We start from the raw sequence: 23930 nt of genomic DNA on the forward strand, positions 1-23930 counted from the left end.
ATCCACCACTTTTGGGGCTCATTTTAAAGCTCTTGGTGTAAGAAAACCTTTCACCGTCTTAGCTTTTCGAAAATCGAAAATTTTATTTTCTCCACAGAGTTAACACAGAGACGGCGGCCATTTTGAATGTCAAGTATCTGTAAAATTTTGGTAATTTTTTTCTCCGGTACCAAAATTTGCATGGTGACCCCCGACTTTTATTCTCGATTTTGAAAGAGTATGGTTTTAAGATTCCTTGAGAAAAGTGTGAACGTAAGTTTAAGTCTTTCGTTTTCGAGGCGCGAACTACCTTAAACGTCCCTCGCTTGTTTTCATACCTTGTAAAGATTCGATATCTACTGAATGATGGTCCGAAATAACTCAAAGTAAAATTTACCATTTTTGACATCAGGACAAAATTGCGGCTGACTCGCAGCGTGTTTGCAAGGTTATATCTGATTGGTCGATTGTCACTATTCACAGCCACTTAGGGAGTCTATTTGTATTGTTTTCATTATATTGGTAAGATTCAGCCACCCAATTGGATAGCAGCTTCGAAATCGCTGCGAGTCGGCCCAAAAATTGTCAACCAAGAGCCCCTGGTTCAGTCTCCCTTTGGAAGTAAGTTTACCCTTTGCACCCTGACCCCCTGGTACTCTATGACGTCATCGGATATTTCGTCCGAGCCGGGTTCAAGGGGTTAATCGTCTTGTGTTGTGGTGAAGATCCGGGTGTAGTCTTCTCCATAGTCAATTAATAAAAGGGTCAGTAGCTGTAACTGTTGATTATCTTTTCACTATTTTTGTTTTGCACGCCAATTGGCAGTTCTCGTTCCACGTGCACTTCCCAAAGCACGTTGAAACATCAAAAATTTACCTTGCATAGGCGATAGCTTATTGTCCGTCCCCGAGGTGGGGACGCGGTAGAGGTGTCTTTGCCTCACCACAGGTTTCTTGTTGCTATTGTTTATTTTAGTTTAATAAGTTTGGCTATGATAGAAATTGCCAATACCCTTGCTGGTACGTTCATTGTTGACTTTTGCATAATCCGGTGATAATCTGATGACAGCGTCCACAGATCAGTAACTTACCCTTGCTTATCCTTGCGCATTAGGCAATCAAGGGCATCAGAGAATAGAAGCAGCTCAGTGATACACTTTTCGTAAGATAAGCACGGGTACATGATTCAGTTTAGGAGAAAAATAAATCTTTGCGAAATCAATGCTAAGATAAGACCAAGACACCAAAGTATGGTAGTATAAATCTTTACCCCATCAAGATAGAATGCACCTCGGGGACAGATAGGACTGTCAAACTTTTCAATTCTTTTCTGCTCTATTACTTGTGGCGGTTCCGTTTGAAGCCTTTTGCAAAAGAAAAACTTTCACCATCTTAGTTTTTGAAAATCGAAAATTTTATTTTTCTCCATAGAGTTAAGACAGGGATGGCGGCCATTTTGAATTTCAAACATTGCAAAATGTTAGATAATTTGTTTCTCTAGAACCAAAATTTGCACGATGACCCCTGATTTTTATTCTTTATTTTTGAAAGTAAATGTCTGACTTCCTTCGAGGAAAATTTGAGCAAAAGCTTAAGTCTTTTACTTTCGAAGAGCACACTACCGTAAAGTACACATTTCACTGCTGACCTGGATATTGATCATCGGTAAGGCTGCGTTCACAAAAAACGGGGGGGGGGGGGGGTGGAGGAATTGAGGGGGGATTCGAAAATTTTTGGGGTAGTAGAGGGGGACTTGAAAATTTTGCTCTACCTGTAGGGGGGAACTTGAAAATTTTTTGGTTCCCTTTTATGTTTTACATTTTCCAATTCAAATTTTTGTAGGTAATTCAATGAAAAATGAATACCATTTTTATGTCATCCAATTGTTGTAAAATCTAGAGCCATTTTGTTACATTTCATGACTTTTATCTCGAAAAAATCTAAACATGTGTAATTTGTCGTAAAAAAAACAAACAAGCCTATAAATAACAGGACAGAAGCTGCAAATGTTGATGATTTTTGCAATATTTCTATGCAATATATAAACTACTGTTTCTTGCTGTCTCCCTACAGCATGCTCAAACACACAATATTCAGTTTGTCGACAAAGCCTGTATATATAAATATGTATTAGGTGATAGTTTAAAGGGACAAAGTCGCCTTTTTTCATGAATTTTGTTTTACACGAGATACTACTAATTTTTTTTACATGTTGAAAGATACTGAATGAATGGGTGACCATACATATATTCAATCCCTGTTTTAGACAAGATACATGAAACCATCGCAAAATTGAATTAATGGTCATGACCATTAATTCATTTTCACGATGATTTCATTTAATTTGTCTAAAACAGGGGTTGAATATATGCATGGTCACCCATTCATTCAGTATCTTTCAACATGTCAAACAATATAAGTAGTATCTTGCATCAAACAAAATTCATGAAAAAAGGCGACTTTGTCCCTTTAATTAGAGTCCAGACTGACAGTCAGTTGTCAGTGATACAAATGCATGGTACACGTACACAGGCTGTCATAGCAAGCTGAATACTGGACAGTTTAACATGCTGTAGGGAGTAGAACAAGAACGCAGTTGTATAAACTGAACAAAAATATTGTCAAAATTATCAAAATTAATACAGCTACAGCCTACAGGCAGTGTCACTATCAGATACTGCCCTGCTACTGTAGTGTCGCTGTTACTGCATACCTGAGCAGTGACAGAGATAGCTCTGACTCTGATGTACACGGTAGTTGAAAAAGAGTTTGGGTCAAATGACGCTCATGACAATGAAACATACAGGCCAGACAGCAACATATGGAAGACCAGGAGACTGCGAATTTTTGAATTCTGGCATATGAGAATAATCAAATATTAAAGAAAAAAGATGGGGTAACCATGCTTGATTTTCTAAATTTTCACATTCTTGTCATAAAATTATACAAAAGTAAAACTTTGAACAGTAAAGACTAAATGAAAAAATATGTAAATGAATGGAATTATTTATTTTTTAACCAAATTTGCCATTATTACACCAAAAATTTCAGAGATTAAAACATTTATTTGATGGAATATTTTAGCCTTCCAGTATTGTCAATTTTGAGTAGCATCTAATTCATATATGTCTTGTACTTTTGAAACAAATGTTTGGCAGATCACTGTGCTCAGTTTTTTACAATATGGCATTTAGCCAGAATTCACAATTTGCCTACTCTCTCATAATCGTCATTTTGTGTGCTTTTCGGCAGGAGCAATTGACCTGGCCAGAGTTGGATTAACTCAAGTTGGCTTAGACTGATAAATCCAAAAAGTTCACTGATGCCTTTAAAATGAAACAATTTAAGAACTTGTCTTAGGAATATGACTTTACAAAGTCCTAATAATAGGTAGTGTTGAACACCGAGCGGAACGCCGCAATATGTGATTTTTTCTGTATGCACATCCTTTACAAATATGCAGGCTTGTGATAGTTTGGGGGACTTGAAAAATTTTGATCATATAGAGAGGGGAGCATTTGAAATTTTTTGAGGTTATTGAGGGGGGTCTGAAAAAAAAGGATTTCAATCGCGATTCCTCCAGCCCCCTAATCGTTATTTGTGAACGCAGCCTAAATTCTATGATTTATATTTTGTAATCTTTGTTTACATGAAAATCGTATGACAGCTAATTTGAATAACCTCTAAAAACGGCTTGTACGTTCCCTGCACAAATGCTGGGCCTTGGTTTTGTTCTCGTCCGCGTGCTGGTAGGTTTTCAGAGAAAATCAAGATACAAACACAATGTTAACACTTTTACAAATAAATTATTTTTCCAAAAGAAACCAAATAAAAATGAGCTTGTGTTAATACACTTGTGTTTCTTTTTCTGTGTTTGTTCCTTTCCCTGGCTGGCTGGTCAGTTTTTTAAAAATATCCGAGGACGGCAAGCAAAGAATTTTAAATAAATTACAAGTGTTCACCCGTAGAGACATATAGCAATTCAATTGCGTTACGCAAAATGATGGCTGACCTTAATCTATTTAAAACAACAACTTCTTATCACAAAAATTGTGTTCTTCACAAAGGTGATATGGTACAACAAATTATTAGGACTACATTAGCAAGCGAAGTGTCACAAACTTTTTTAGAACTTTTTTATTCAAACATAAACGACAAATGAAGTCGAATTTATATAGCAGTGAACATGTTAAGTAAACAAGTACAAAGATTGGTCTAACAAGTAGATATTTAGAATGAAAGTAGAAAAAAGAACACCATTAAGACGATATCATGGTAATGCTTTCAAGATGCATCCTCCACCTTCAAGTCTTGAATTCTTGGTCATACTGTCATCAACTTTGTTCACCAACTTGCGCTCAAATTTAAAATCAAATTCTTGATAGCGGGCCATCCAGGTATTTGCGGGTTCTTGCGTCATTTTTGCGTCACACTGCGGTGAAAACAGCTAATTGAAGTTCGGATTTTTCAACCACCAAACCAACATACATTCACAACATATTTTCTTTTTTTCACACAATTTCTGTAGGCTATCATTCGCTCTTCTGTATCGTTCGATCTCTCATTCATCTCGCTCACGTGCGTTTCACCTATGACGTCACTCCGCGGTCACGAATACAATGTGTTCCAGGGCAACAAAGTCGGCATTTCTCATCAATTAAATGAAATGTTTTGGCCATGCGTCCTGTGATTAGGGACTGGTCAGTTCTTCAGCCTGGGGGGGGCGGTGGATTCATGGGGGGGGGGTCACCCTGTTTTTGACTTTGGTGATAGGGGGGTCACCATGTTTTTGAAATGCCCAATAGGGGGGTCAGTGTGTTTTTGAATTTTGACACAGGCTCATCATTGCCTAAAATGCTAGTGTCAGCCACAAAATTCATCATTCAGTTGTATTTTTCGGCGCGCCCTTTGGGCGCGTAACTTTAATAATCAGTCATATTTTTCAGCACGCCCAACTTTAACATATCAAGCATACATACATCAGAGATATCTGTATGTTCAATATTTTTAGCGTGCTCTTCAAGCTCATTACTTTAATATATCATACATCTTTCAGCATGCCCTTCAGGTGCATGACTTTAATATACAAGGCATATATATCAGAGATATCAGGATGTTTCATATTTTTTTGCGCGCCCCTTCGGGCGCCATACTTTCAGAGATATCTTGATGTTTGCTAAGTGAAAGTGTACCATTATGAAATCTGCATTTCATATGAAAAGGATGACAAATTCCTGATACTTTTCTGTTCTCTCTGTGAGAATTCAGTATGAGAAAGCAAACATGCACAAATATTTCACAATATATATTTGATACAGTGACTTATTTTAGAGATAGAAAAATGACAAGATATCTTTCCTTCTCATTGATGCAATTATTTCCTTTGTTTCATAGGTTTTCTGTAGAAAGATGCTTTTTTATGAACAAAATAACAGTTAAAAAAGGCAGTTTTGTTCATTATTAGCTGTGCTTTTATGGTTTCAATGTTACACAAGAAAAGGTCCTCTCAGACACTGTACACATCAGATTTGGCTAAAAAGCTCTCTATGGCTCCTCAGTAGATTTAATTGGATGGTTGGCAAGTCTTAACACCCATCAAAGTTTTTGATTCACTGCTTTTTCCTCTTTAATATTAATGATTGACATCCATTTCTGTACAACAGTTCAGGACATCTGGTTAAGCAGAGAAAGTGTGAAATACATTCACAGCTCATTCAAAATACAGCTCATTCAAAATGTACTGTATTTAAACTTTAAGATTGACACTTTGAAATTCCTATCTTACAACTGACATGTCAACAATTTCACTAAAACATAGAATGACTATTTAAAATATAAATATATGTAAAATGTAAAATATAATATATATATATTTATATATATATATATATATATATATATATATATATATATATATATATATATATATATATATATATATATATATATATATATATATATATTTATGTCCATCTTTTGTTTTACCTTTGTCGCGCCCGGGGGGGGGGGTCACCCTGTTTTAGAAATTTGGAATAGGGGGGTCACCCTGTTTTCAAAATTTGGAATAGGGGGGGTCAGCCACTTTTTGACGTCGGCAAAAAATAATCCACCGCCCCCCCCCCCCAGGCCGAAGAAACTGACCAGTCCATTAGGCCTCTGTGAAATATCTAAAATCATTCACTGTCACCAACTGCTCCGCTTGCGAAAGCGCCCTCTACGTCCCAGATTGGAACTTCCCACTATGCTTTTCCAGGAATGGGTGCAAGAATATATACTGACGTCCATATTTAGTGTGTCCTCAGCTCAACAAATGTCGATAGGCATGGATGCGACTTCAAGCGTCATGCTCTCTTTTCACAAAAATATCAACTTCACCTTTGCTAGTGACGGTGGCTTGTCACTGCCTACGGAGACCGCTGGAGAGCCTCTAGCTTCCGAGTTCGATGGGAGATGGACGATGTGTTACCGAGGTAAGCTTAATAATTATAGAACTAGTCATTGTGACACCATTCTGTCTCAAAAGCTGCTATTTTCTCTGTATTTACAAAAGCATGAGTTGGTTTGGTTCATGTGGCCTAACTATAGTCACCACAACCACTATTACAACCGCTCGCTCTTTGATGTTGTGACCGTCACAGTCGCGTGTGGTCAGTTTACACGCCAGCTAGCCTCGGAGCCTCGGGAACGTCAATGGGGCTGTCGACAAGTGTGTTGACTGTGGTTATCGTGATTCGTACGCAGCTACGATCTCAGTGTTTGACGCCGTGAACTGAATCAGACAACGATTTCATGTCGACTTTCACCCGCCAGGTTGTTTCAAATGACAAGTAACCGCTCCAGACTCAAAATTGGAAGACCTCGTTTCAGGTCTCCGAGTGTGTTGTGAGGCCCTATGCGGAAGTCAATTTAATTTTTGGACATCCGCATCACAGCCGCCCAATGTATAGAGTATAAGAGTCTAGGCTCAAGACGTGCTCCTGTAGTCTGGATGCCAAACGGGAGCGACGTCAAATTCTCAAATTCCACGTTGAGAATGGAAGGGGCTGAGATGGGTTTCTCGACCCATGAAGTCATACGATTCAACCCCTTAGATATTCCACCTGAGTGAATGCCCAAATCAGTTTCCACTTTCAAATCGCCTTTTGAAAAGCCGTGATCGATAACTTGCGTTGTTATTCTGGAATGCGACTCGTATGGTCACAGTCCCTCCGGACCGTGGTAAGGTGTACACACAAATATGTATGCACACCTCAGTACTGCAGACGATTAGCACATGTAACAATTATGTTACATAATTGTTACATAATTACTCTTTTGTCATGCATGGAGTTCTGAACTTGACAGTGGCAGTTCTAGATCAGTGACTGCAGTGGACCCAATGAAGAAGAAGGGCTTAGTCCACTCACTCCACCCAATCTTACCTTCAGCATATTTCAGTATGTTGTCCAATCCACATGGTCAGATGTCTTGAAGGTGGGTCCCTGTTCGACCAACACCATTTGACCAACAAAGATGCATAAGAAAAACTTCTATAAGTCATAACACCATAACACCAACACTAAAACTGTTCAAAGGTAACCGGTCAGCTCAACCCTGGTCTACTAAGTACTTGACCCAAGATCAACTAAGCCAAAGTCCACTCGACCCCTAATGAACTCGACCGTTAGTCAACTCAAGCCAAAGTCAACTCGACCCAACTTATCTGAACCCAAACCCTGAACAACTCAACTCCAATACAAGTCTACCTGTTTTAAGGTAGTATGGGCCATGAAAGTGAAAGACTTATACATTTGCTTTTCCTCAATGATTTTTTCAAGCATTCTCTTTCCAAATCAAGGATAACAATCAGGGGTCATGGTACAAAGTTTGGTACCAGAGAAACAAATGTCAAACATTTACTGACATTTTAAAATCAAAATGGCTGCCATGTCTATAAACTCCTTGGGAAAAAATGAATTTTTTCATGAACTAAGATGGTGAGAATTTTCACACTGCAGTGCTTTAAAATGAGCCCCCACAACTGGTAGATCAGAAAATAATTGTAAAAAGTGGGAGTGCAAATATGTGTCCTGGAGGCGTAAAAAATTCTTTGTTTGCTGTCTGTGTGCTGGTATGTTTCAGAGAAAATTAAGAAAACAAACATAATGTTAACACTATTACAAACAAAAATATTACTTTTCCAAAGGAGACCAAATAAAAAATGAGCTTATGTTAATACACTTGTGTTTTTTGTCTGTTTTTATTTTATTCCCTGGCTGGCTGGTAGGTTTTTCAAAAATCCAAGGACAGCAAACAAAGAATTTTCTTTAAATGGCTTAATCATTTGTGACTCATAAAGTAGATGTATATAAGCAAAACTCATGTATGTTTTGATTTATTACATTGAAATTGTCACAGTCCCTCCACAAATTACTCATAATATTATGGATGCAGATTTGACAATGATATTGTGTTAAAAGCCCCACTAGCTGTATCTTTTAGCATTATTTTTATGATTTTACTTTCAAACTACCTGTAAAATAAGTTTGTGAGAATGCACTAATTTAGGTGTGTGTATACACTTATTATTAACTAGTACTTTGACTGTATGTGCAATTTTGAATAAGATAAAAATTACACTGTGATTAAATGTTTGCCAAAACATTAGATGGCAGCCCGAAAATGCAAAAAACATGGATATTGTGCATATGAGCACTGAAATCTTCACATAAACTGCAAAGAGTAATCAATGTAATGCATAGGGGTGTATGTTTTCAACTGTGACATTGTATGTTCTGTTTCCTTTGTAATACAGTATTACCAATTTTTTGAAAATGGCAGTAAATCAAAATGGCCGTTAAAAATTTGAAGTTACTTGTCAAATGTTTTACAAAGGAATGGTTTCCTAATGCAGTAAAAGCCCATATCCCTTCAGAGGGTAGAATTCAGAGAAAACCAGGCGAGAATAGGAAGATAAAAGAGTTACAGCTAGTGGGACTTTAATTCCTCGACTTCCACAATCTAGTGACATTACTGTATGAGACACAGTGGGACCATGGGGGATCTTGCTGGAATTTTCCAGCTCTGAAGGTTTATGAAAAATGTAAATGATAAATATAAATGATAAATTGCCCATTTGTCAAAGAAGAAAGCTGGAACAAGCTGTCTTGTTGGCATATGATTGTACTGTACATGAGTGTAAACACCAACATCTGTTGGGAAATTTTATTATATCGATTTTTATTTGGCATGAAATTCTCATTTCCACAGAGTGTTGTTATTTGTGGGAAGAAGTAAGGAGAAAGAATCAAGTCAATCGCCTTGGTGACTGCTTTGTTAAAATAACCATGGAATTATTCCACCGGCTGAGGAATGACAAGCTGACCAACAAAGGTAAATATACTGCAAGACTGTACTCATGCTGACACAGAGGACATTGATATCTTGGCTGTCTTCACAGGTTCACTTTCAAGTCACCGTCTAATGTTCTAATATATATATATATATATATATATATATATATATATATATATATATATATATATATATATATATATATATATATATATATATATATATATATATATATATATATATAATCTCCCAGTATTTCGAACGAGTGTGACGTCATCGAAGACGAGGGTTTCCCCCAACATAGCGGCAGTATATATAATATATATATATATATATATATATATATATATATATATATATATATATATATATATATATATATATATATATATATATATATATATATATATATATATATATATATATAAACCGGTATATATGGTTCATCCAATTATATAAATGAGAGTGTAGAGAGTGTATAGATATGAATACTTTTAGTTCTGTCTGAAGATTGCAGGATGCATGAAGTAGCAGATATTATTACTTTGCACTTGGAGTAATTATAAATATCATATTTTTAATGTGTATCGTGATTGTCAATTGATTTCTCTGATGTCAAATTTTTGTAGAATTAGTGATCAGCTCTAATTATCACCCAGTATTGTTTCAGAGCTGCAGATGATACTATGTGTATGGTCATGTGACCAGGCACTTTTTCAAAACTATTTTCCTAGGGAAAGGCTAATGCCCAAGGAAAATAGTCTTTGAAAACTATTCTTTGACGGCACATTTTCCAAACCAATAGGGACTAGGTGTAACAATGTTCTAGCCACATGACGTGTTCTGGTGAATCACGGCACAGAATGAGCATGTGGTGTGTTTTAAATATACGTAAAGTGGCTTTCCTGAATTTCATTGAAGTTAGTGACAATATTTACCATACAAGGTGAGAGTATCACCACATAATTGCCAGTTCACTGTTGGCTATTTAGAAATTTGCGTATCTAACACAGTCAAATACAAGCCATTTAGTCTGGTAAAATGCTTTTCTGGTTATTGTGATGTTTTGATGATTTTTTGCTTGTTTGAGTGACATCTGTCTTTCAATGTCTTTATTTTAAACCAGAAAAAGTCACGATTCTAAACTTTCTGTGTGAGAGTGGAGCTCTTCAAATGGATGTGACAATGTGCTGTGGAGGAGAGAACAGTACCAACAAACCAGATGCTGAAACGTACAGCGAGCCTTCAACACAAACTAAACGTGATGATGAGGATGTTGAGTATACGATTCACCGTGAAGCTGGTTCACCAAGCAGTGAACAAACTCCAGACTGTGACAAGAGATTAACAGATGATGTTCCGACAGGCAGTATGCTTTCTGCTCTGTTGAAGAAAAAGCCTAGTAGACAGGCTCATACAACCAAAATAGAATGCAAAGAAGCAGTTGAACAGCGTGACCCTGAAAGTGATATACAGCCGTATATCTGTGTTATCCAGGACGATGAGAATTCTATGGAGAATTCTAGCACATGCGTCCGTGAATATGACACGGATCCTCATCATAAAAATTCAGGTGGAACTCTGCCTGAGAGGAAGATCATTGACAAATCTTTCCAAAGCAGAAAGCGGAGAAATGTTGGTGACAGCGTTGTGCGAGATGAAAGACTCGTCGTGAGGAGTGATTCAGAGTTTGGAGATGTTGAGCTGAGAAGTACACCGTCTTGCTCTGGCCAATCTACTCATGGGGACCTGACCCCTGATGATGGTCTGAATTCTATCCACGAAACTATTGTCCCGAAAATCCATTCATTCTGGTCCGTGAAGGATGCGCTTATTATGGAAACAACGTCCTTCAAGGATGAGATCCAGGGAGATCTCGCCCAAGGTCATGGCCAGGGTCATGGCCAAGCAATTGAAGTAGCGCCAAACCAGGAAGATTGCTGTTACATGGTAGAAGAGTCACAGCCAAGGCCTAGCATAATGGACTCTGATCCAGGGCCTGTTAGGGAGGAAATTACACCTGTCCCTCAGAGACTAACAAATTCAGAGTCTGGCTCAGTGATGTTAAGACTTGACAAACATAAGACGCCCATGACTGTAAAACCCTTCAAGTGTGAACTGTGCTTGATGGCTTTTAAGTACAAAAGCAAGTTGAATCGCCACTTGAAAACTCACACCGGCGAAAAACCCGTCAAGTGCCAGATATGCGGCAAGGGTTTCAGGGATAAATTTAATCTAAACTGTCATCTAAAAACTCATTTTAAAAGGAATTCCCATGGTGTGTGTTGCAAAAAGTTTGACTTGAGATCTTAGCAGAATCCTTTTACTCACAGTTTCCTCATGGAGAAAGTGATTTTAACGTGACATTTTATAGTCTATGAACCCTGTAAATCACAAATGTGTCAATATATATATATGGAAGAGCATGGAGTTACTCTAATATCATCTGTGTCATCTGTGTCTCTCAGAAAAGCTACACCTAAGGCCAGGAAGAAAAAATAAATTGTTCATCGGAATCGCCGCTTCTACTTTGGCATATTTGGAAATTTTTTTTTTTTGATCGCGGCAAATTCTTACTTCCGCATTACAAATATGTTTAGTACTGCCGCTGGTGGCGCCCTACACTTTGTCGGGTTTTCGCGGGCACGGGATTTTTAATGAGACTTCCTATGTGTTTGTACGGACTTAGTTGACCGCCAACACGTTGTTGTGACGTCTGAATTTGGCGAATCACGACGAAAAGTGGGTCGATTTGGTTAGGTTAGTACATCATGAGTATTAATTTGATCGCCAACATTCGACGTGATGGCCAACAGTTAGTTCTAAAGACGCTATTCAGTGTTTGTCCTGATATTACCTTCGGCGATGATTTGTTCAACAAGATCGTGATAGCAGATGGACGGTGCATCCGATTGAATGAAAATTGCATCGAAAGTATAAAAAATTACGGCAATGACAAAACACATGGTTGCGTCGATGTTAAAGTACGATCTGAATGATGACTATATAACTTCACTCCGATCACAGTACAGTGTTGTTAGACCATTGTGTAAACTGTGTAGAGACAGTGCAGACAGTGGTAAAGAGGTCAAAACATGGGGCCAAAGTAAAATGAAAAAACTCAGATGCTACATGTAGGTCCCACCAGGACAATATTAAAGGACAATACTGAATTGTTGGATTTCAGTGATTCGCTGTACATTTCAGTTTTATTCTGAGAGAATGTTGAAATATTCAGAATATGTTGTGCAAACACTAACTGTGAATGTAATGGCCTATGTTATTGTTGGGAAATATAGTATTGAATTCAGTTACCAGTATCAGTGTTTCTTGTCTGAGATATTTCTGGTAAAAAGGGAAACAATTATCTTGCCTTTTCTGCATCTGTGCAAAAATGTCAGAGAACCGCGTTTACCTTCGGCCTAAAAAAAAAAAAAAAAAAAATTTTCGCTCGCCTCTCCTGGACCTTGGTCCAAAAAATCCGATGAACAAGATTTTTTTTTTCTCTGGCCTAATCAATGATGATAAATCTACTGAACAAACACTCTGAGAGTGATGACCTAAGAAAAGTTAGTCTGAAAATTGCGAGAAGCATGAAACTTAAGTAACAGATATTGTTACCTTGTAATTCGAAGTAATTTGTTTTTATATACCTGTATATATATATATATATATATAATATATATATATATATATATATATATATATATATATATATATATATATATATATATATATATATATATAATATATATATATATAAGAATATAGATATAATTGTAGCTATTTACATGGTGCCAGTATATTATTACTTTGTACTTGAAGTAATTTGTGAATACATATATATATATATATATATATATATATATATATATATATATATATATATATATATATATATATATATATATATATATATATATATATATATATATATATATATACACATAATGTGTTTATGCACAATATGTGTATGGATATAATTGTAGCTTTCTCACTGGTTCCAGAAAAGCTTGCAGTTGGTATCACTGTGCTACAAGACACAAGATAGTATACCGCTGTGCACAATATATTTTCATATCAATATATCAATATTCCGTGGTATGTTCAAGACTATGTTAAGCATTTGAAACATACACCTAGTAAAATACAGAGGAAATTGAGTCGTTATTGGCTTAGGGCAGTTTCAAAGGTACAGAAAAAGGCAAGACTGTGACTCTGTTTTACATGAAGCATGTCATTAATGAGTGCAGGCAAGTTGACATGTTGATATCGTAAAGCCTTTGGTAAGATTAGGTTTTATGTAAAAACTTTATAATTTAGGTATGCTTAGAACATTTTTTCATCTAGGTGGATCTCATTATCAACAGGTAATTAGCATACTTTCTTGTTTTGTTTACTGTCTTTGTTTTTGAAATTTTTATCAATGAACTGTATAGTCTACCATCTTCCAACAGAAGTGTCAGCATAATAATTTCAGATAAGAAGTATATTTCACTACCTCTTTTAATTAATTTTGCATATTAAAGGTTCTGTGTCATTGTGAATGGACTTTTATATTAATTGATATAATTTGCATGGAACTAGTACAGCATGTAAAGATTGTGTTGTACTGTACCTCCAATTTGTCTGGTAACCAGCTATTTACAGTCTATAGAAGCTATTGGGATGGGTATCCATCCAGTGTCCGTCGTCAGTATGTATGTATGTATGTATGTATGTATGTATGTATGTATGTATGTATGTGTGTATGTCCGTTTGTTAGGCATCCGTCCACTCAAATATCTTGAGAACTGCAGTACTACTGATTTGATATTTGTTGTGTAGATGGAAAATATGATTATGAGAAACTACTTTTTTTAATTTTTTGATATTGTTGAAAATATGCACATTGGTGCCCAAAAAAGGCTTTTTTTTGTAAAAATCTTCTTCATAACCGCTGGACAGACAGCTTTGTTATTTGGTATACAGGTCCCTAGGGATAACCCAACTTAGATTTGTTCAAATTGTGATGAAATATGCAAATCTGTATTTTTAAGGAATTTTTTTGTCATTTTTGGTCAAAACTTTATTTCATCAAAACCGCTCATCTGACAGCTTTAATATTTATTATTATACACCTACTGCCCTAACCTATGGGAGTTTGACCGTCCAATAACTTTCCGTATTTTGTATAGTACGCGGAGTCCCGAATACGGGAGACGCGCGACGCGCCTGTTTGGGGTTTGTAGCAATTTTATTTCAACAATCGCGCGCGTTCCACTCACATCGCGCGTGCCGCATCCCTCAAAATTTACCATAGAATTAGTTTATACGGACGAGTAATGGAGGGAGGTGTATAATAATAGGGTTATACACAAAATACGGCCCTGTATGGACTCGGGCTCAGTGAGTGACGTATTGGACTCGCCTTCGACTCATCCAATACGTCACTCACTGAGCCCTCGTCCATACAGGGCCGTATTTTGTGAATAACCCTATAGTATATAGGTTCCTACAAATGAACTAAATATGATATCTTGAATATATGATGAAATCTACAATTTTGTATTTTTGGTGCAATTTTTGCCATTTTTGGTCAAAAAATGTCTTTCTCAAAAACTACTTGTCTGATGCCTTTTATATTTGGTATACAGGTTGCTAGGGGTTGTCTTAGTGTGATGTATTGAAATTTGATGAAATCTTCAATTTTTGTATTTTTGGGTCAATTTTTGCCATTTTTGGTCAAAAAATTTGTTTCTCAAAAGGTACTCATCTGGTAGCTTTGATATTTGGTATACAGGTTCCTAGGCTTTATCTTAAGGTAGTATGCACCTCGAAAGTGAAAGACTTAAACTTTTGCTCTAACTTTCCTCAAGGGATCTTTCAATCATTCTCTTTCAAAATCAAGAATAAAAATAGGAGGTCACCGTGCAAACTTTTGTACTAGAGAAACAAATTACCCAAGATTTACGGATATTAGAAATTCAAAATGGCCGCCATCCCTGTGTTAACTCTATGGAGAAAAATAAGAATTTTCGAATTTCAAAAAAGTAAGCCAGTGAAAAGTTTTCTTTCACCAAGAGCTTTAAAATGAACCCCCACATGTGGTATATCACAAGAGAATTGTAAAAGTTTGAGAGTCTGAAGGTCTGTCCCCGAGGTGCGTTCTACCTTAATGTGATATATTGAAATTATGATTAAATCTTTAATTTTGTATTTTTGCAGCTAATTTTGCCATTTTTGGTCAGGCCATCCGGAAATGAGCTATCAAAGATATCCACCTTCTTCCTCAATACATGTGTCAAAAAAAGTTATTCTCTACATAACACAGCAGACCTCTGTCGACTGTTGGGTCGCTTGTTTTTTCAAAACCGCTGGTCAGACAGCTTTAATATTTGGTTTACAGGTCCCTAGGATGACCTTAATGGGATAATTTCATACAGTCAGGAAATACTTAATTTTGTATCCATGTCTATAGTAGCTTCAGGGACTTTGGCCATAAGTTTTTATGAGTCACTATAGCCCTTATGAATATTCATCACACTTATGTAAATGAATAGCTCAGCAGTAAGCTGGATGTTTTTATGACATTTATTTGTAATACTGCCCCAATAAATTGCAAAAGTATTGTCTGCTACAATGTAATGAAATTCATATTCCATGGTGGTTCAAGAGAAATTTATTGCACAACAGTACATGTACAACAATCAGTCGCATCTTAGACAGCACTGGTGTGTGGAAGATGGCCCAGTCACATTTTTAGGTCCGCTATCTATGATATAGAGTTTATCAGATAGGTGGTTGTCTGCTGTTGTCAGGCAGCTGTAGACATCCATTAACTTTTCACATTCAAGTTCATTCTCCAAAACAGCTGTTCCCATTGCTTTTATAATTAATAGGTAGGTTACATAGTTATTTGTTTCTTGGGGCAATTTTCCAATTTTTGTGAAAAAAAAAATTATTCTCTGAAAGCTAATTGCTTTGAAATTTGACATACAATTTCGTTCAGATGATCTGAGTCTGATTTGTTCAAGTTGTGTGAAAAGCCGAATATTTGTGTTTTGGGAACAACTTTTCCCAATTGTAGAAAAAAACGTGATATTTTCCGTTTGCTTTGAAATTTTGTTTGCATTTTGCCAGGGATGACCTTAGTCAGGTTTGTTCAATTTGTAGAGAAATTTGTAATGTGGGGGGCAATGTTTTCCTGTTTTTGGTCAAGAAATTGTCATCTCCGAAATTGCTTGTTTGATTGGTTTGAAACTTACTATGGAGGTTCCCTGGATTGACCTCGAGTCAGGATTGTCCAAATTGTGGTAAGGCTTGCAGATTTGTGTTTTTTGAGCAATTTTTTTTTTGTTTTTAGGTGAAATGTTTGTTCTCAGGCAAAGTGCGCCACCAACGATGTGCAGCACCAGCAGTTTCAGCAATCACTGATATGATGTATACAAATGATTCACGGGTTGGACTCTCTCCCATCCAAACAATTATCAACAGCATACACTGAAAATTGCTGCTGATTGCAAATATGCCCAATTTTCTTCAGTATTCCCTTAAATGACAAACCAGCCCACACCTGTTATCTGAAGTTAATCTGTAAATCATCACAGAATATGATTTAACTTAAAGGAGTTCAGGATGAAAAAAAAATGTTTTGAAAAAATTGAGATTGTTTCACCAATTTGCTGTAAAAAAATCATTTTTTACCTAACATCTTGGGGCAGTTGTAGATTATAAAATTATATAGAGTCATGGTCTGCAGGGGGAGGGCAGGGCTGGTTCAGCTTCCCCTCTGGAATTTTCCACGCTGTCAATATGTAAATTTATTTAAATTACCTAAATCCTCGCCAAGCTGTAGTCTGTCCCCTTCCCCTTCAAGTTAGTCACACTATGGCCTTGGATTACGTGATTATTTGTGTGATCTACGGGCTTTCTTTACCTCATATTCCCCCACTCTCTGCTATAAACTTCATGTAGAAGCCCCTGTCCACCATTTATCCCCCACTCTGGCAAATGACAATTTGCGTGAACGCAAGTGGCAGTTGTTTTGAAGTTACCAGTGATTAAGTCTTTTGCAACATTTCCCCCAACGTTCAGTTTTCACCAACTATGAACCTCTTCAACAATTTTGTATTAATTTTACCCTCTTCAAAGGCAGCATACAGTTCATTGTACTGTTAATTAAGTTCCAAGAAAGAATTTTCGTGTGAGATCGAGAACACACGGTTTTGTTCTTGCCGTTTGAACTCGGCCTCAAGAGGGCGAGTAAGCCTAAAAAAGCTCATGAGAAATGTGCAGTTCCAAGCTATGGAGCGCCCATATAATATGGTGGAAACTACGCAAGTGAGTTAAGGCAGGGGTCCAGCAGGGGTCCAGACTGAATTTCGAGCTGAATTTTATTTCTCAAAAACTACTGGTCATATTTTGATGAAATTTGGTACACATACGTAGTTTTGATAGCTCTTTCAGTTTATGTCACTTAAATTTGCATAAAAGGTGTCACGTGATTTTTATATTGACATTTTCGCGCCAAAATCGCGTATATTATTTATCGGCATATTCCAACTTGTAAACCACATTTAAACTATGTTTTTTGGGCGTATGATAATAGAATGGGTTCAGGACAATCGATCAACATCCTTTACAAAGAGAAATTGCTGAGTTAATCGCCTCAAATTTGCGCCAAATACGTACGATTTGTAGGAAAAGTCAATTCTTGGTTGAATTTCGGTGATTTTTTAAAGAAATGTTTCCAAATCATACATGTTAAAGGTATTGTTGTTAAGATATTTTAAGCTTTAGTTTAGGGATAGAAAAATTTCAGGAAAAAATGCGATCTACAAGTTGGAATTTTTGAAAGAAATCTGGTCGCTTTGTGCGCTATCGGGCCATCTCGCAAGCTATCCAAAAGGTCATGAACCTGTCGCCTGTTACGGAAACGATTTGTAATTCTAGGTAGGAAAGTGGCTGCACACATCATCCCTCTTGTCTTGCTTGTGCTTTTATGTGTTTTCTGTCTGTATCCGGTAAGGTTGTTAGTGAGAAAATTAACAAATTGGTTGTTATAGTCAAGGTGAGACGTGGAAGTTTGTCTCAGACCATCGTGACCTTTTGACCCCCACGTTTCCTACCAGTTCGTTCCTTAGTGGCTTATATAAACATGGAGGTACCAAATGTATCTCCATGACATAAGCACATCTCTTCCTTAATTTTATATTGTATCTATGTTGTTGATCTCTGCATTCTTCTTGCAGGGAAGCAAGAATACTCATGTTTGGATCGTTTTGTGTCCGACTCTGTTCATTAACCCTTGTCACCCCGTTCCTCATGCCGTGGACTTTGGCCTCAGGATGGCTGATGTATGGATTTCGTTTGTACGCGATGATTGGCCTTTTCTATGTGTTCGAAGTTCCACACAGTGCTTATGGGCTATCTTTTGTTGTGAACACTAGTGTGTCCTTTGTCACTTCGTTGGCTCGATGATGTTCCAGTTAGGAACTATGTGATATGATTTTAGAGATTTTCTGTTGTTATCTCATGTGTGGGCAGTGTTGTTTTATTAATATTCATGAGCCCTAATGCATATTCATGATAACGTTTGACGCCCATGCCTTAACCCACTTGCGTACATTGACGTCACGTAGCTATTCTGTTCGCAAATAGAACGTAGCACGAGCGATGTCGGACCCCTTGTTGGAGAGCGTCATTTGTAAAAATTCTTCGTAAACTAAGCGAAAAACGTGTCAATTCTGTAGCAAAACTTACAAAAATAGATAAGAAAGTTTTGAGAGAGCGGAAAGTCTGCGAGAAAAATGAAGTGCCGAGAGTAGTTTGAGTGTATATTTGACTCCACCGAAAATGACTGTTGGGAAATTTCAACAACTGTAATAATTTGTGTAAATGGCAGAACGACAACTAATAATAAACAGCTGACAAAATGATAATATTAATGTTTAGAAAAATAGCATGCCGTTTCATGATATTTTTAATCATATTGTTGAAAGAAATAATAAAAAATAAAGCTTGATATATTTTCCCTGTTTAGAACTCAAGAGGGCGAGTTACTCGAACAACCGCTGTTCTACGCTAGCACTACGAGAACCCACGTGATTTGGTGCGAAATGTAGTGAACGTTCTGTTTTCAAATAGAACACAACAACAACAAACCTAGCGACATTGTTCGAAGCACTTACAGAGCGTCAATGTGAAATTAAAAAAAACCTTCATATAAGCGAAATATCTTGTCATTTCATGGAAAACCTAAACAAATGCATGGGGAACAGTTTTAAGAGAGCAGGAGGCCGGTGAGAAAGTTGTCTTGCAAAGGTGAGTGATGGTAAATTTGGCACTGCAATGCATGACCGCTGAGAGGCCTAAACTCAAGAAGTGATTGATTTTTACAGCACAATGGAACGATAACTACTGGCTCTTGCCAGTTCATAAAATGTTGTAACTGTTCCTTATACAATACTTCATTCACTAAACATGCTCGATAGCGATGTTGCAGACTCGTGTCATGCGTGCCTGGTGTGCAGTTATTTTTATCTCGCACTTACATCTCTCCTTCCCATACAGCCATATTCCAGAACGCCTTGCTCATAAGACCGAAATAATACAAATAAACTTTATCCAAATGATTTACTCATTGCTTGAGGATAATCTTCACCACTGCACTGTAGATGATTTCAAATGATTTAGGAATGAGTTTATCTTCTTTGTTCTTTTTTTTTAATCTGAAGCTCTTTTTCTCTGAAGCTAATACTCAAAATGAGAGAAAGTCCAAGTGCAGAAGGACATGGCAAAAAGTGCATCGATTCCCTACATACGTTTTTAATTAGCGTTGTTGAATTTACACATCGTGTTTACCATCTTTAATAGGAAGCCAATGGTGGCTATGGTTCAGTGGAAGGGTCTTCTTGACCTGCTGATGATTGTAATATCTTTGTGCAATGATGAGTTCACTTAACGTCGCCTTTACAGAGACCAAGAAGAGTGGTATGTAACGTTGCTACAGTACAAGGAAGCCATTATAGTTCATCAAACTTCATAATAGATAAAGAATAAAGAAAACTAATAAAATAAAGAATAATAAAGTAAAAAGGAGGAGCGTTTGTTTTGAAGCAAAAGGAAAGAAATCCAAAGCCAGAAAAACATGTTCGACGCCGAATTGACGTCAGGAATGGTGTACCAGATGAAGATTAAACCACTGGTGACAACTTAGTGAATGATGCAAGGCCAAAGAGGGACATGATAGAGCACGCACGAAGGGGATACATACCTACTTAAAACCTTTCACAGAGCGACGGTGATGCAGGCCTGTGCTATCTGGCGAAATTACTAACTTCTGACCTTTCACGAAGGGAAGGTAGTAGGGGGCCTGTGCCAACCTGCGAACTTATTAATTGTTTTCAAAAAGTTGAAAAGTTGTGACGGACTGTGTTATCTGAAGAATATGCATATTTCTGTGGATTGAAGATGTCGTATTTTGTCTTCTTGTATACTGATATAGTGTGAAAGTTCAAAATGGTATTTATGGGGCTTTGTTAAAGAAATCTGAAATGATTATTCTACCATAGCGAATATATATTGAAGTTTGTACATGGTTCGCTTACTTATAAGGTTGTTAGAAATGGTTACCTGGTGTCATGATCAGTAGTGCTTTCCACTATAGAATTGAAACATAAACATTAAAAACCTGATTACAGTGAAAACAACTGTTTATTGCAAATTGATAACTTGTAAAGTGAATATACAAAAAAAAATAAAAAGCGCAAAAGTCGGTCGACTGCCCAATAATACTGTAAACGCCAATGTGTCATTTGAAATTGAAAATATAAAAAGTGCGATAAAAATTTACAAAAAAGAAAAAAAGTATGTAAAACTGTTACACACAGGCACGCGAAATAAGTCATAAAAAATTTTGCTATAAACTGTTACACACAGGCACGCGAAATAAGTCATAAAAAATTTTGCTATAAAGAGACGGAAAAAATGAAGGCGTTTCGTATGACATATAATATAATTATGAAGTTCTTAATGTTAAGAATCCAAAGAAATTCGAAGATGTCAAAAAGTACAGTGGTTTTGTAGAAATCACTCAAGGCCAAACAGAATTGAAAGACGTGCGTCTTCCGTGTGGACATGTATAGAAATCACAGCAGGTCTATAGTCATTATGAATAAGAATGCAAAATCTGTCAATATAGCAACATTCGGCTAACGTAATGATATATTTACCGATTATTAAATCTGTGGTTTGTAAAGAATTGGAACTATTTTCCCATGAAAACCTCAGATCGGTTATCAAACAGTAATTATCACCTCCAGACGCTTCACGAAAGAGTTTTTAATGTATAATTCTTTCGCTCCAATCATATTGAGTACTATGTGATGTAGTACGGTAACTGAACGTAAAGTATACCGAACCAATTCGTTAGGTGGAGTCATTTCCTGATTGTACATTATGTAAATAGTGCGTAAGCTGCGTCTTAGCTGGTCACTTGCCTGAAATAGAAAAGAAAAACGAATAGGATAAGAGTAAATAGTATGGCTGTGATAATGTAAATGTGTAGTTCATTCTTAGAGAATATAACACGGGTGGCTGCGAACCCGATTAAAATATACGTGAAATCACACTTGAGTACTGAGTTTTATTGGGAATGGTTGTAAAACTCGCATAGAACAATTGGCGCCGTCATCGTATTTTCTGATATTATCCGCAAACTTTACAAGAGAAAGTTGCATTAATTTAACTTTATAGTTAATTTTAATTTTACGTTATATCACAAATGTCCATTTTCGAAACATTTATTTGTTATACCATCATGATTGGGACTAATTGGGATAATTGGATATTCGTATTTTTTCAAATTTCTCAAAAGTGTTCGGTGCAAGGTAGTTTAATGTTGAAATTATACAAATTACTCATAAAAACAAGTGTGTACTGTATGAAGAAAAGGAGATGAGATTGCATTTGTAGATTAAATCGGCATTACTTCACCATCCAATTATCCCAAATTAGTTCCAATACCATGATGATTGTAGAGTAAGTAGATGCAATACTGATTTGGCATTTTTTTAAGTAAAAAATAATCAACGATATAAGTTTTCCTCTTCCTTAAGAAACCTTTCATAATGCCTGAAAGAAAGTTTGGATACAACATATTACAAAAAGCTGACGGTACATCATACCTAGTGCAGCCTTGATACGGAATTTATTTTGTAGTCTCGATAAATTATGTGACATGTATTGTCTTTTGTCGATGGCATTTGCTTATTGGAAGTGTCGTTATTTCTTATATTTCACAACGCATAGATGTATCGTGAAGGACATCACTGATGTAGTTTTAGTATACTGGCATGGCTAACCCAAATAAAGCATTGAGTTGTGTTCTACAGTGTGGTACGTACTGCAGAGAACATATACAGTAACCACGATATAAGGCGTCATGTTCACTCACGATATCACGGAATGTAAACCTTTCAATACCATTTTTGCCTCCAATTTTGCTATAAAATACAGCTGACAAAGTCACAATGTTGTGATGTACAGGTCAAAGAGATACTGCACTGTACTTTTCATGCAATGTCAAGCTAAGATTAGGCATGCACCATGGAGTTGTACTCCCTGCACCGTATTTTTCATTCAATATATTTGGATCATTGTTGTGCACATTGAACATTGCAGTCTATCAGGTTTTACTTTAAACGAAACTCTGTAGTTCTCGGAGCTTGATATAACATTTGTATTAGCATATATAGCTATTTGCGTAACTCAAGCCATGTAGGAAACATATATTTCATCAGTTCTTGAAATTATGAAAAAGAGCTGCAACGGAGAGTGTTATTCTCGTCAACATCAAGAGATGAATATTGCTATTGAAATTGCCTACGCGTAACAAGTGTTCGATACTGATGTGAAATAGTAGATAATTATTTGTTTGATCCATTGTAAAAAGAAAATTGATTTACAACTTGAAATACTCCCTATTTCTGCCTTCTCTAAGAAATGCCCAATGCCGCATCGTCTCCAACATGTGGCTCCGCTTTGCCACATATTGTGTCCTCCGCATCGCCATCCACTTGAAAACAACTAAATCATAACCATTGTCCGATCATTTCGCTTTCTAGACTTCCAAGTTGTTCGGTAAAGAAAGAAATCTCCGCCCACAAATATGCAAACAAAATGTCTGTTCACGAGTACGAAAGTCGCTAGCGGACACCTTCAACAGCTATGTTGACAGCCCTTGTAATCGTTTCTAAGAGGGTCATTTAGATTATTACATTACTTCATCAATCTGAACTAAGATCGGATATGAAGATGTTGTTGGTCGATCCACATTTTCAGGAATTCTCTCCTTTCATGTGTGCTGCTCTAGTGAGAGAGGAGATCAACCTAAGACGAATACTTGAAAGAAACTGGGAGAGATTTACAACTACTATTCAATCCCAACTATCTTAACCTTACTTTGTTTGTGCATTTGGAGTAATTTGGACATTGAGGCCATATGCATGGCCATATGTACATAGTGACCACCGATTTTTACATTCGATCGAGTAGGTATAAACTTCCTCGAGTACAATGTGCAAAAGTGCACCAACGCCCCCCGGAACGGCTTCCTGAAAGTGACCCTTTTTATTA

At 36.7% G+C, this 23930-nt stretch overlaps 1 protein-coding gene across 3 annotated transcripts; it reads left to right on the forward strand.

Moving 5' to 3' along the window:
• The first annotated feature begins 6209 nt into the window (after positions 1-6209).
• On the forward strand, positions 6210-12631 carry LOC139124908 (uncharacterized). Of its 3 annotated transcripts, none has more exons than XM_070691011.1 (3): positions 6210-6448; positions 9228-9350; positions 10438-12631. In XM_070691011.1, exons 1-3 carry the CDS (start codon positions 6220-6222, stop codon positions 11622-11624), a joined length of 1539 nt encoding a protein of 512 aa, XP_070547112.1. In that variant the 5' UTR covers positions 6210-6219; the 3' UTR covers positions 11625-12631. The 3 variants fall into 3 exon arrangements, with proteins under 3 accessions (XP_070547112.1, XP_070547113.1, XP_070547114.1); XM_070691012.1 differs by lacking the exon at positions 6210-6448 and adding an exon at positions 7297-7451; XM_070691013.1 differs by lacking the exon at positions 6210-6448 and adding an exon at positions 7517-7733.
• Positions 12632-23930: the final 11299 nt, after the last annotated feature.

This window comes from Ptychodera flava (assembly GCF_041260155.1).
Source record: "Ptychodera flava strain L36383 chromosome 23 unlocalized genomic scaffold, AS_Pfla_20210202 Scaffold_24__1_contigs__length_23054250_pilon, whole genome shotgun sequence".
NCBI lineage: Eukaryota > Metazoa > Hemichordata > Enteropneusta > Ptychoderidae > Ptychodera > Ptychodera flava.